The sequence below is a fragment of the Anomaloglossus baeobatrachus genome, chromosome 4 (assembly GCF_048569485.1).
Source record: "Anomaloglossus baeobatrachus isolate aAnoBae1 chromosome 4, aAnoBae1.hap1, whole genome shotgun sequence".
NCBI lineage: Eukaryota > Metazoa > Chordata > Amphibia > Anura > Aromobatidae > Anomaloglossus > Anomaloglossus baeobatrachus.
Genome location: NC_134356.1, coordinates 459,877,332 through 459,890,558, shown reverse-complemented (window position 1 = coordinate 459,890,558; position 13,227 = coordinate 459,877,332). Strand labels below are relative to the sequence as shown.

The 13,227-nt window shown below is 38.8% G+C and overlaps 1 protein-coding gene across 1 annotated transcript in view; it reads left to right on the top strand.

The window, feature by feature from the left end:
* Positions 1–13,227, top strand: part of LOC142301686 (dual oxidase 1-like) — a 92,531-nt gene that overhangs the window by 55,716 nt on the left and 23,588 nt on the right. Inside the window, exons 14-23 of the mRNA XM_075342709.1 lie at positions 663–800; positions 926–1,042; positions 3,379–3,581; positions 3,802–3,987; positions 4,891–5,107; positions 6,971–7,064; positions 9,256–9,422; positions 10,983–11,064; positions 11,710–11,778; positions 11,866–12,050. Coding sequence (XP_075198824.1) covers positions 663–800; positions 926–1,042; positions 3,379–3,581; positions 3,802–3,987; positions 4,891–5,107; positions 6,971–7,064; positions 9,256–9,422; positions 10,983–11,064; positions 11,710–11,778; positions 11,866–12,050 — 1,458 coding nt within the window. The remainder of the gene's footprint in view (positions 1–662; positions 801–925; positions 1,043–3,378; positions 3,582–3,801; positions 3,988–4,890; positions 5,108–6,970; positions 7,065–9,255; positions 9,423–10,982; positions 11,065–11,709; positions 11,779–11,865; positions 12,051–13,227) is intronic.

Below are 13,227 nucleotides of genomic sequence, written 5' to 3'. Positions count from 1 at the left end.
ACTACCCTGTAAATTGCCACTTTTGTTTTACCATACTTTTTGTACAATGCTATAAATACATTTTGAAATTGTTTTTAATCTTAATATTTCACTTCTTGCCAGAAAAGGATATAGTATGAAATGCTAGGTAGGTAAATACATTTGCAAAAATAAAATAGACTGTAATATAGGTATGGTTGTCAAACAGGACTAATTAAATCTGGTTTGCAAAAAAGATACACACAGTTAAATTAAAAAAAGAAAGATTTTCTACTCTTTTTTTTTTTTAAATTCAACCTGTTTCCCAGACAAAATAAATAAAAACTTTTTAGGTACATGGTCAAAGATACAGCTCCTGCAAAACTTGAATTGTTTAGAAAAAATATTATACTAAAAATATATTAATAAATATGCTTTTTATAATTTGACTATGCCTCAATGGTGTTCTTCCATTTAGATGTGTATAATGTTATCTGTGTTGTTGACACCAAATTTTACAGTTCACAGCTCATCCTGCAGAAGAGGTTTTTCGTAGATTACTTTTGTAGAAAGCTTCTTTTTCTACGTAATTTTAAAATATATTCTTATGCTATAATTTAATATATGACAAAGTTCGGTGTTGAAGCAGATGGAAAATAGTTTCATAATACACAAGTAAAACAACCTACACTTTTTTTTCCCAGCTGATTCGTGTCCTCAACCCAAACAGCTGCAGTCTGAAGATATGGAGGAGTGTGTCCCCCTTATGGTCACTGATTACTTTGAAGGATGTGCTGTTGGATTTGGAATTACAATTGCAGCTCTTTGCTGTCTTCCTATAGGTAAAGCTGTCATTTTCTGCTTTTCTTAAGCCTAGGATATCACTATTATCACTGCATGATACAAATATCACCAGGTTGTCTCATCAATATGGTGTTTTATTTCCCATATGTTCTTTTGTTTTCAGTGAGTTTAATTATTGCATTGTTGGTAGCAAAATATCGAAAGCACACTTTCCTCAAAATGCAGCCAAAGACTGGAGGCTGCGGAGTCAGTAATATGAGTAACAGAGAAGGCTTTGCAGGTAACACGCTGCTGTTTAGATGTTACTTTTATATATATAAATTATGTTACAAATTAGATACTTAGTAGGATCTGTATACAGCATAATGTGGAGGGTCTCTAGAGAGGAGTATCATTAGACTAGGGCCACCTGGTGATTAGTTTGAGTGTTCGCATGACATTTGGCTCACGCTCGCAGCACAGTGGGAGCATAGTGTCATGCGACTGTTGTCCGCAGCTGTGGAGGGAAGGGCCGGCGCTGCGGAAGGGAGGGATTTATCTCCCTATCTCCTCCGTTGCCGGCTGATGCGAGAATCGCACTGCACTCAGCTGTAATGCAAGTGCAAAGCGATGTTTCTCTAGCTCCCATAGTCTTGAATGGGTGCGAGTGGAACAGGATCGCATTCCACCCGCAGCATGCTGTGATTGTTTTCTCGGTCCAATTAGGGCTGAGAAAAAAATTGCTCATGGGAGTGGCCCCAAAGAGTAATATTGGTCCAAGTGGAATGCGATTTTTTTTATTACATTCCACTCGCTCCATATTACTTGCCCGGTGTGCTTACCCTTAAAGGGAATCTATAAGAAGGTTTTGCTACCTCATCTGAGACTAGCATGGTGTAGGGACTGAGATCCTGAATCCAATGATGTATTATTTAGATTACTGGGTGCAGCCATTCTGACACAATCAAAATGTTTAGATTTAGTAATGTAGCAGAGCTGAGTGAGCTTCCCTGCCCAAACCAGGATCTCTATAGAGAGGGGGAGCGTGCTGGACTGCGTGTGACATTGTAATCAGAGCAATGATAAAGGTCCTGCTGTTTAAACAAACATAGCAAATAAACAACAGACCAGACTGTGACAAGTCTGGCAGCACTGCATTTCCTGTGTTAAACCTTGCATCATGTTGGCTTCAGCTTACATAGCAAAAACCTGCTGACAGATTCCCTTTAAGTCCAGCACTATTATATAAACTAAAAAAAGATTTACTACTGTTCCTTGTTAAAAAGGACATGCCACCAAGTCTAAAGTGCCCAGTCTTTGCTCTTAATTTTTCCCATAGATCCCCTGAATATATACTGCTCAAAAAAAAAAGGGAACACAATTAAGTGTTCCCTTTACTTTTTTGAGCAGTATATATTTTTTTCTTTTTTTATAAATCCACAATGTGTTTTTAAAGTTATGGACCTATGTTTTTAGTGCTAACTTGCCAAGGGAGCTGTGCTCACTTAGTAATAACACAGAGCACCCTAAAGACACACCCCTAGGTGATCCTGTGAGCCACACCCCTTTGGTAAAGATCATCAAGATTAGCACATAAAAAGGCACATATCTGTAGAACCTTATGGTGGTTTTATAAAAAAAAATAAAAATAGAATACTCAGGTAAACTTCAGGAATAAAAAAAGAGAAAAAAACTGAACCATTTAACCTGGTGACAGATCATCTTTAAAGGTAAATAGATTACACAAGAGTCAAAGTGCCTGAAGGGAAACCACAATAGCCACTCCAAAATATAAGAATATAGAGTGTAAAAAGCACATTTTACATCAGCGCTCAGAAGTTTGTCTTAGTGATTGGGACTACAGAACAGGAGAAAGACTTGGGTATTCTCATTACAAATAAGCTGAGCAGCAGCACTCAATGTCAAGCAGCAGCTGCTAAAGCAAACAAGATTTTAGGGTGTATAAAAAGAGAGATTAGATCTTGTGATCCCAACGTATTGTTAGCCCTCTATAAATCACTTGTAAGGCCACATCTGGAATATTGGATCCAGTTTTGGGCTCCACATTTTAAAAAGGATATTCAGAAGTTAGATTCAGTTCAAAGGTGGGTAAATAGACTACTACAAGGAATGGAAGGCCTCCCATATGATGAGAGGTTGAAAAAGTTAGATATGTTTAGCTTAGAAAAAAGACGTCTCAGAGGAGATCTCATTTATATGTACAAATACATGTGTGGTCAATATAAAGGACTGGCAGATGACTTAATCCTTCCAAAAACAATACAAAGGACCAGGGGGCACTCACTGCGAGTGGAAGAAAAATGATTCCGGCAGCTAAATAGGAAAGGGTTCTTTACAGTTAGAGCAGTCAGACTGTTGAATGTCCTACCACATGAGGTAGTAATGGCAGATACTACAACAGCTTTTAAAAAAGTGCTGGATGATTTCCTCACTACACACAACATTGTTGGTTATAAATTAATGATAAAATATATAATTGGTGGAGGAAGGTTAAACTAGATGGACCTAGGTCTATTTTCAACCTAAGATACTATATGAATTATGTGATTGCTCTCTTAGTTTCCCGATTTTGCATCTGTATAACATCTTCTTTTTCAATATAACTTATCTTTCTAGCCTCAGAATGGTGTGGAGAGGAGGAACCTTTCCAACAAGTTTTTATTCATTTGCATCCAGATCAAATAATGAAGGTTGTTGATAGCAAGAAAACCAAGACTAGGAAAATCAGTTTTAAGCATCAGCAGAATGTAGAGGTCACCCTCTCCAATAATGATGGCAGCAGAGTTGCTCGTGTGAAAATTCCCAAAGAGTATGACTTGGTAAGATTATGGATTTATTTTTATAATCTTCTATTGGCTTTAGAGGGCTTCCAGACAGAAAACAGATCAGGGTCCCTTTGAATGAAAATGAGCTGCAATACTCGCTACAGCTCAGGCCCAGATATAGCGCTAAAGTAAAAAAAAAAAAATCTTTCTTCTAAATCTGGGAAACCACTTTAATTAACCAATATTTTAATTTCTCATTTACATTGTAACACAGGTGCTATTTTTTAATGACTATATGGATCGTACAGGGTTCATCCAAAAGCTTAAGGAATTTTTTGCGGCAAATGAAGTTTCCTATAACATTACTGAATTACGAGAAAGAGACTTATTAAAAGAATCTGTTTCCAAGAAAAGGAGACAAGAAATGCTGGAGACGTTTTTCAGGAACTCTCTTTCCCATGTAAGACTTTTAAAAGTATTTTATATTTTGATGGAAATTTTAAAGTACATATGTTAATATATAATAAAACAATAAAGCAAAGAAATGTAAAGCACAGAACTCTGAAGGTCATCCATCATTATAATCCACATGGACATCCTTTGTTTGCAAGTGTAAGTACAGTAATGAGAATGTTTACAGCACTCTAAATATTTTCCCAGCTTTTGGTGGCTCTACGTTGTTGCGTATAGTTAGTCTTAAAGCCCCATTACACGCAACGACGTAGCTAATGATATATCGCCAGGGTCACGGATTCCGTGACGCACATCCGGCATTGTTAGCGACGTCGTTGCGTGTGACACCAACGAGCGGCCGTTAACGATGGAAAATACTCACCAAATCATCCATCGTTGACACGTCGTTCATTTTCAAAAAATCGTTGATTGTTGAGGACGCAGGTTGTTCGTCGTTCCCAAGGGAGCACATATCGCTATGTGTGACACCTCGGGAACGACAAACTACAGCTTACCTGTGGCCACCAGCAATGCGGAAGGAAGGAGGTGGGTGGGATATTATGGACGCTCATCTCCGCCCCTCTGCTTCTATTGGGCGGCATCTTAGTGACGCCGCTGTGACGGCGAACGAACCTCCCCCTTAGAAAGGAGGCGGTTCGCCGGCCACAGCGATGTTGCTAGGTAGGTAAGTATGTGTGACGGGTCCTAGCAATGTTGTGCGCCACGGGCAGCGATTTGACCGTGACGCACAAACGACGGGATCGTGTATGTTCGCTAGCGATATCGCTGCGTGTAAAGCCCCCTTTTGTTATGGTCCTTACAAAAATCCTATCATTTCAGTTCAGCTGCTACTTTTTTAAGACTGTTTTATGATTAAATGTGCATCATAAAATATAATCCTTTCCCCTAGGTGTTTGACATTGAAAAGAAAGATGCAGGAGTAATTCATAAACAGGACATTTCTGAAGCTTTGAAGTGTGAGTTGTCAAGGGAAGAGTTTGCAGAATCATTAGGGCTCGATCCTAATGCCCATTTTGTAGAAGCCATGTTTTCTGTGGCTGACAAGGATGACAATGGATACCTGTCCTTTCAGGAGTTCTGTCATATACTGTGTATGTTACTGAAAGGTAAGAATGTTTTTTTTTTATTTATTTTTTTCAAAATTTCTTAGCAAGCAGCATTAAAGTACTTTTTGGGAAAAAATGTAACAATGGATCAATAGTATAGTTTTGAGAGAAAATCTAATCATTGATAATGTAGAAAATAAGAACTACCCATTTACTTACATTGGTCCATGCGCTGTCCTTATGTATGTGAAGAGCACTCATCTGACCTGACCCAAATACATGATACGTGAGTTGACAACTTAATTTATGGTCTAGCCCTGGCTTGAAAGTTGCCGTACACATTAATTGCAGTTGGACACATACTAGTTCAACTAACAACTATCTCTCCAGTTCCCGGTGCACATCTACTATGGGCTTGCCTGAGCTATTATGAATTTTCAGTAGGGGTCAATACGAACATTTTGGCAAAAACTTATCCCTTAGGGAAAACAATAGTTTCAGGTGCCGTAACAGAACATGTCCAAGCCTTTCTCCACAATATCATCTGTTAAGACTATATTCACATCTCCAGAATCACCCGTTACAACAGATCCGGCAGCAATCACAAAATTGTGCAGACACAACTTTTTTTGTCTGTTTTTTAAATAACTGATTACAACTGGATCCATTATTTTAGAAATGAAATCTATGAAAAACAGATCAGTTAATTAGCCATCCATCCATTTTTCTTTCTTTTGTAAAGGATCTGTTTTTGGTTACTACAGTAGATCCATTTTCTATAGACTCCAATGCTAAAAAAACAGATCCAGCTGAAATCAGTTATTGTAAAACAACTTTTTTGCCAAAGGATTGCTGCTGGATTCATTCTCATGGATGATTACTGCACATGGGAACTTAGCCTAATACTCTTATGCATTGGCTTTTCTTTAAATGTACAAAATAACCATTGTCCGAAGACCCCCATAAATATTAGATGGTGATCTGGTTCAGCAGATTTGTCAGATATTAAAGGGAACCTGTCACCACATTTGTTCACTATGAGCTGTGGCCACCATCAGTGAGGTCTTATATACAGCATTCTAGAATACTGTATATAAGGGCCCAGGGGGCTCTGTATAATGTAAAAAAGACCTTTAGTATACTCACCTAGGAGGCAGTCAAGTCGGATTGGTGTCACTTCTTTCGGATCAGTGCATCCTTTCTTCTTGCGATTGCTGTCCTCCTACCTAGCCCCATGTAGATGAGGTGTCCTACATCATTCACACAGATGCCTCCATTGCGCTCCTGAACAGGCACACTTTGATTTGCCTGGCTGAGGGCAGAACAAAGTACTGTAGTGAGCAGGTATGAGGAAATGTCAAAGACTGCCATCGCAAGTGCACTACAGTAGTTTGCGCTGCCCTCAGTCAGACAGATCAAGTGCACCTGCGCAGAAGCACAATGGAGGCCTCTGTGTGAATGATGTAGGATACCTAATCTACATGGGGCTGGGCAGAAGAACGGTGATCGATAGAAGAGAAGAGGTGCCGGACCAAGAGCAGCAACACCAATCGTCCCAGACCACCCCCTAGGTGAGAATTTTGAATGTCTTTTTTACGTTCTACAGAGCGGCCTGGGCTCTTATATACGGTATTCTGGAATGCTGTATATAAGAGCTCACTGGTGGTGGCCGTCACTTATAGGGGAAAAAGCTTTTGACAGGCTCCCTTTAAACTGTACATGGGCCCTTTGATACAATTAGTAAAATAAAATAAAGAAAAGGGAACAAAATAGCTATTGTGTTATTTTGCAGAAAAGTCAATACTTTGGACTAAACTAAGCATATTCTCTAATTCTTGAATATTCAGTGTTTAGAATGACACATTTTTACTGTGATTTCTGCCTGTTTTTTGCCTGTATAACATCAGACGCTTTTATTTCTAGGCTCTGTGGAAAGCAAGTTACAATTTATGTTTTCAATGCATGATGTTAATGAAACTGGAGTCCTCACAAAGGAAGAGTTAATTCAAATGCTTAGGTTTGTATAATGCCAGCATCTTGTATTTGCTACTTACATCAAAGCCATATCTTAAGTACATAAATACATGTGAGATGTACGCATGTCACAAAATAATGTCTAGAATGAAATTATAATATTTTTTTTATCATTATTCCCATTTGCATTGTTTGTATAATAAAAATAGTGTTAAGAATTACACATTGGACAAAATAAACCAAATATATAAATAAAAAAAATAACCTCCATCCCAGTTTATATATATATATATATATATATATATATATATATATAATACCGGAACATGAACACCCCAACACATAGAATTAATAAATTAATTTTTATTGACAACTTTTTTAAAAATCATTAAAATTCAAGGAACATCACCAGTGTGGGAGTGGATACACAGTTAAATACAGTTATATATGTATGTAAAAAATGCTCATGCACAAGTTATTATAGGCCAGTAAAAATCTATATAAAAAAGCAGAACACCTAATACATAAGGAGTGAAAATATAAAATAAATATTACTAATATAATCAATAATTCATGTACATACAGAATTAATTATACAAGTTCAGAAAAGGTTTCAGAAAATAAGACTAATGCCTCCTGTAATTATATTAGGTGCTATGAATAAATAAACAAAATAACATAATAACAAGGAATAACTATCCTTCTGTGGTATACAAGTAGCACAAACCAAAAAATTATATTAGTACTAATGCCTATATTAAAGGTGCTTTGTGCAATAATTAAATGAACAATATAACAAGGATTGACTATCCTTCTTGTGGTATACAGGCAGTACTCAGCAATAAAGTATGTTGGTGCTAATACCTATGACTCATAATAATTATAGTGCTATGTAAATTTTCTAGTGACACATTCACATAGGTAAGAACATAAAATATAACTGTAACATATTAACTGTACCTGCAACCCAAGATCATTGGCCACTAGCTTGACAATTTGTTTAGTAGAACATTTTAAGAAAGATGTGCACAGATATACTCCTTGAAGCTAGGGCTATTTGGAGACTAAAGGCTACTTTACACACTGCGATATCGGTCCCGATATCGCTAGTGTGGGTACCCGCCCCCATCTGTTGCGCGACACGGGCAAATCGCTGCCCGTGCTGCACAACATTGCGCAGACCCGTCACACATACTTAGCTGCCCGGCGACGTCGCTGTGACCGGCGAACCGCCTCCTTTCTAAGGGGGCGGTCCGTGCAGCGTCACAGCGACGTCACTGAGCGGCCACCCAATAGCAGTGAAGGGGCGGAGATGAGCGGGACGTAACATCCCGCCCACCTCCTTCCTTCCTCATAGCGGCCGGGAGGCAGGTAGGGAGAGGTTCCTCGTTCCTGCGGCGTCACACATACCGATGTGTGCTGCCGCAGGAGCAACGAATTACATCGTTACTGCTGCAGTAACGATAATCAAGAATGGACCCCATGTCACCGATGAGCGATTTTGCACGTTTTTGCAACGATGCAAAATCGCTCATCGGTGTCACACGCAGCAACATTGCTAATGCGGCCGGATGTGCGTCACAAATTCCGTGACCCCAACGACTCCGCATTAGCGATGTCGCAGCGTGTAAAGCCCCCTTAAGGGTAAGGAAACATGGCGTGTAAAACAGAGTGAGTGGAATGCAATAATAAATCGCATTCCACTCGGATCCATGTTACTCTATGGGGCCGCTCTCATGAGAATTTTTTTTTCTCAGCCCCAGTTGAACCGAGAAAACAATTGCAGCATGCTGCGGGTGGAATCCGAATCATTTTCACTCAAACTCATACAAGTTTATGGGTGCGAGAGAAACATGGCACTACACTTGCATGACACCGGAGTGCAGTACAATAATTGCATCAGCCTATAATGGAGGAGATAGGGAGATTAGTCCCTCCCTCTCTTCCGCAGCTGTGATCTGATCACAGGATCGAATCACAGTATAATGACACTCGGCTCACACTAGCAGCAGAGCAGAAGCTGAGGGTCATTAGCATAAAGCATCCGATGCCCTCGCATCGGATGCCATACACCTGTGTGTCCTTAGCCTTAGTATCCTGTTAGTTAATCACAGAGAATGACAACAAAAGGTTGCTGAATACTAAAGTTCAAGTATCAAGTGCTTGTGTGTAGTTATAATTGTCAACAGTAAAATTTCTTGAGCTTCTGATGTTCACTTGATTTTTTTTTTAAGGTCTTTCAATCAAATATCTAACTTCCTGTCAAGAGATCAAACTGAAGAAGTTATTGAGAGCATGTTTATTGAGGCCGGACTTCAGTCCACGCAGGAGATCACTTGGGATCAGTTTTTCTCCATGTTCAAGCAACATTCCAATGTTTTAAACCAAATAACATTTCAAGGTAAAGTGACCGTAACATTTCTACCATTTTTATTACTAAACTACCTACTAAAGCAGCTAGCAATAGTATACACCTTCTTGTTTTTTATACAGTTTTGTTGCTTATTTCATAAACATACTCATATAGTTACATGGTTACATTTTCAGCATTGAAAAGAATTACAGGAACCAGAAAAGTAGAGTAGTATTTGTTTCTTCTGCATAAGATCACATCATGTTTGCAAAATATTTAACACTTTGTCCAGGCTCTGAATATAGAAAACTAAGATCAGCAATCAGAATTTGTTCTCAGAATTTGGTTACCAGATTGTTAAGCTTTTTAATTGATAAGCTTTTAATATGATCCATTGCTCATGACCAACATACCTGTCTTATTAAAGGGAACTTGACAGCTGATACATGCTGCCCGATCCATGGGTAGCATGTATAACACCCTGGCTGCATGACTTTAGCTGTAAATGTTAGTTGAATACCTGCTGGAGAGCCACCTGCTTGGAAAACTAGTCACACAGGCAGGTCTCTAGCCACTTCTCCCCACCTCCTGCCATTGAGTGACAGGTCTCTACCTGTGTGAGTAGGGGCATGTAAAGCACTTACTGAGCCTCTAACTTTCAGGCTCTATTTCCCATCCAGCTCCATCTTCCTTTGCTTGACTGAAAGCTCAATTGTCAACAGATTCCCTTTAGGGAAAATCCAACAATTGAGCATAAACAGCTTTGAATGAATGTGAGTGAATTTGCTTTAAATGTTTTTTGTTGCTCTTCAAAATTATATGGCACTGATTGCAGGTAAAAAAAAGGTATAGTCTTTTTTACTTTTTAGGCTCCATTGTTGAAGACCACTATCATTAGTAATGTGATCCTTACTGATAAAATAAAGTGGTTGACCTAAGGCTGGTTTCAAATCTCCGGTATTTTGACGGAAGCCAGATCCAGCACAAATGCAGTACAGTTACATTAATTTACAATGGAAGCGTGACACTATGCGGACACATGATTCATACACAACCGCATGTGTCCGCATGGTGTCGCGCTTCCATTGTAAATGAATATAACTGTACTGCATTTGTGCCGGATCCGGCTTCCGGCAAAATAGCGGAGATGTGAAACCAGCCTAACAATTAATGACTTAGCTATGGGATAGGTCAGCAATATGAGATCAGGGGAGAGGTCTGATACCATACACCTCTACTGATCAGCTGGAAACTGCTGTGGGAGCAGAACATTCACTCTCACTTGAGTGTGAGATAAAGTGCAGTACTCAGCAGTAGCCACTAATCAATCTAAACTGACACTGACAGGTAGGAGTGTCAGGTGTCTTACTTAATCTGATATTGATGACCTGTCCATAAGTCCTTGACAACCCCTTTGGATAAGCTAAAGCAAAATTATCTATTTGAATGGTATACACCATCATTTTTATTTTGACATTAAATTGCCCCACTAACGGTGAGGCCAAGGCAACATTATAATTTGTCTGATGAGGCCCAGAAGAAAGAGGTTGTGTTCCATCATGCAATGTATATGATATTTACATGTGTGTGCATTGTTTTCTATTAAAGGATCAACTTTTCCATTCAACAATCACAATCTTACTAGCCGGATATCCTTTATAGACAGAAAAACAAACGAACATGGTGACAGGTAATCGGCATGGTTATTCTTGAAAGTATCAATGGTATGAAATTCTAACAGCGTAAACTTAGACCAGACAGTCTTAAAAATAATTTGTCACTTTCCAAAACAAAAAATGTTAATTAAATACAGTACCTTCGAAAAATCCCTTATCTCCCCTGACTTGCTCTTTTCCTTTTGTGCTTTTGGAGCACAGTATGTGAAATTTCTGCTTCCAGTCCAACTCGGCGTTTTTCCAGAGTCTTCACTGGCGCCGTGCACTTTCATCCCTTCCTGCCAGATGGCTTTTCACTACACATTGCCAAAGACAAATGTCTTACTTTTTTAAGCATGCCAAAATACATGTATTTAAGGCAACTTTCTAGGCATAGCTTCAGAGTTACACTCTGTATGACATATTTATCAAGCTTTTTGAAGGCCAGCATGAACCTTAGTTTAGATGTTCAATAAAGACTTGGGCAAAATCTTCATGCTTTTAAAAAGGGGAATACAGATAATTCCGGAATATTCTTTTCCCTCTGTAGCTACATTGAACATAATAGAAAACTATATTTCAAATACTTATGGTATTAAAGCACAGTTCCATTTTTTACTTATTTTAATAACAAAACATTTTTACTTAATAAAAAAAGTAATATTTGTTTATCATTACAGTAATGGTGGAATCCCCATTAACGCATCAGAGGCAGAAAGCCACGAAGTTCGAAACAGACATGGTAGAATGTAAGTGCAATTGACATATTATGTTTCTATATAATGTAGTACCATGTTATATCCATCTCACTTTCCATCTTATAATTTCTTAATTAGGAATAATCAAAGATCAAATCAGTCATGTGTATTTACCACAGCAAAAAGAGAAAAATATGAGTCAAGCAAGATCCGTCAAAAAATACAGCAATTTAAAAGATTAATTGAGAACTACCGGCGTCATATTGTATGCTTAGTAATATTCTATGGAATATCAGCTGGACTGTTTGCAGAAAGAGGATATTGTGAGTATGATACTATCTTATTCATTTAAGGCTGCTTTACACGCAGCGACATTGCTAGCGATGTTGCTTGTGAAAGCACCCGCCCCCGTCGGTTGTGCATCACGGGCAAATCGCTGCCTGTGGCGCACAACATCGCTAGGACCCATCACACATACTTACCTTCCTAGCGACGCCACTGTGGCTGGCGAACCGCCGCCTTTCTAAGGGGGCAGTTCATGCGGTGTCACAGCAACGTCACACAGCAGCCGTCCAATAGAAGCAGAGGGGCGGAGAGCAGCCAAAAGAAAGTGACGCCCACCTCGTTGCCGGAGGATGCAGGTAAGGTGTTGTTTCTCGTTCCTGGGGTGTCACACGTAGCGATGTGTGCTGCCTCATGAACGACGAACAACCTGCGTCCTGTAACAGCAACGATATTTGGGATTAGGACGATGTGTCAACGATCAACGATTAGGTGAGTAATTTTGATCGTTAGCGGTCGTTCGTACGTTTCACACGCAACGATATCGTTAACGAGGCCGGATGTGCGTCACGAATTCTGTGACCCCCAACGACATCTCGTTAGCGATGTTGTTGCGTGTCAAGTCCCCTTAAGTGTGTGTGTATATGGCAAAAATAAAAAAAGGTAACTTTGTTGGTTCTGTCCCAGTCTACACAGCAAAGCTAACAAGTGATCTGCAGACATCATGAAACTTAAGCTTATTGTGTTTGCTCAATTTGTCAATGTGAAAATTCTAATGTTTCAAGAAGTATTTTTTTGTATGACTATTTGCCACTAACATTTAAAAAAAGATATGACAAAATAAAAATAATTTAAATAATATGTAATTTTCTGATTTTGCATTCCCTTTTTAATGTGACTAATAACTAATTATGTAATTTCCAAAAACTTAGCTCATTATGCACCATGCTGAAAAGATCACGCTACTGTCTCATTCAAAATAAAAAACAAAACAAAAAACATTTTATATATGTTATTAAGCTCCCATTTAAGTAAAAGGAAGCATACAATCTCTTTACTCTTTGCTTTAAGCTACAGCACTTAAACTGAACTTGTCTTGTCAAAAAATGCTATTAACCTAAAGGTATGAAGTTTATCAGCAGGTTATAACTGCCAGGAGTCCAGGCTTTCCAGGAGCAAATTAACTTTATCCCTCCTGCCAACATCCAGCTTTCAGCC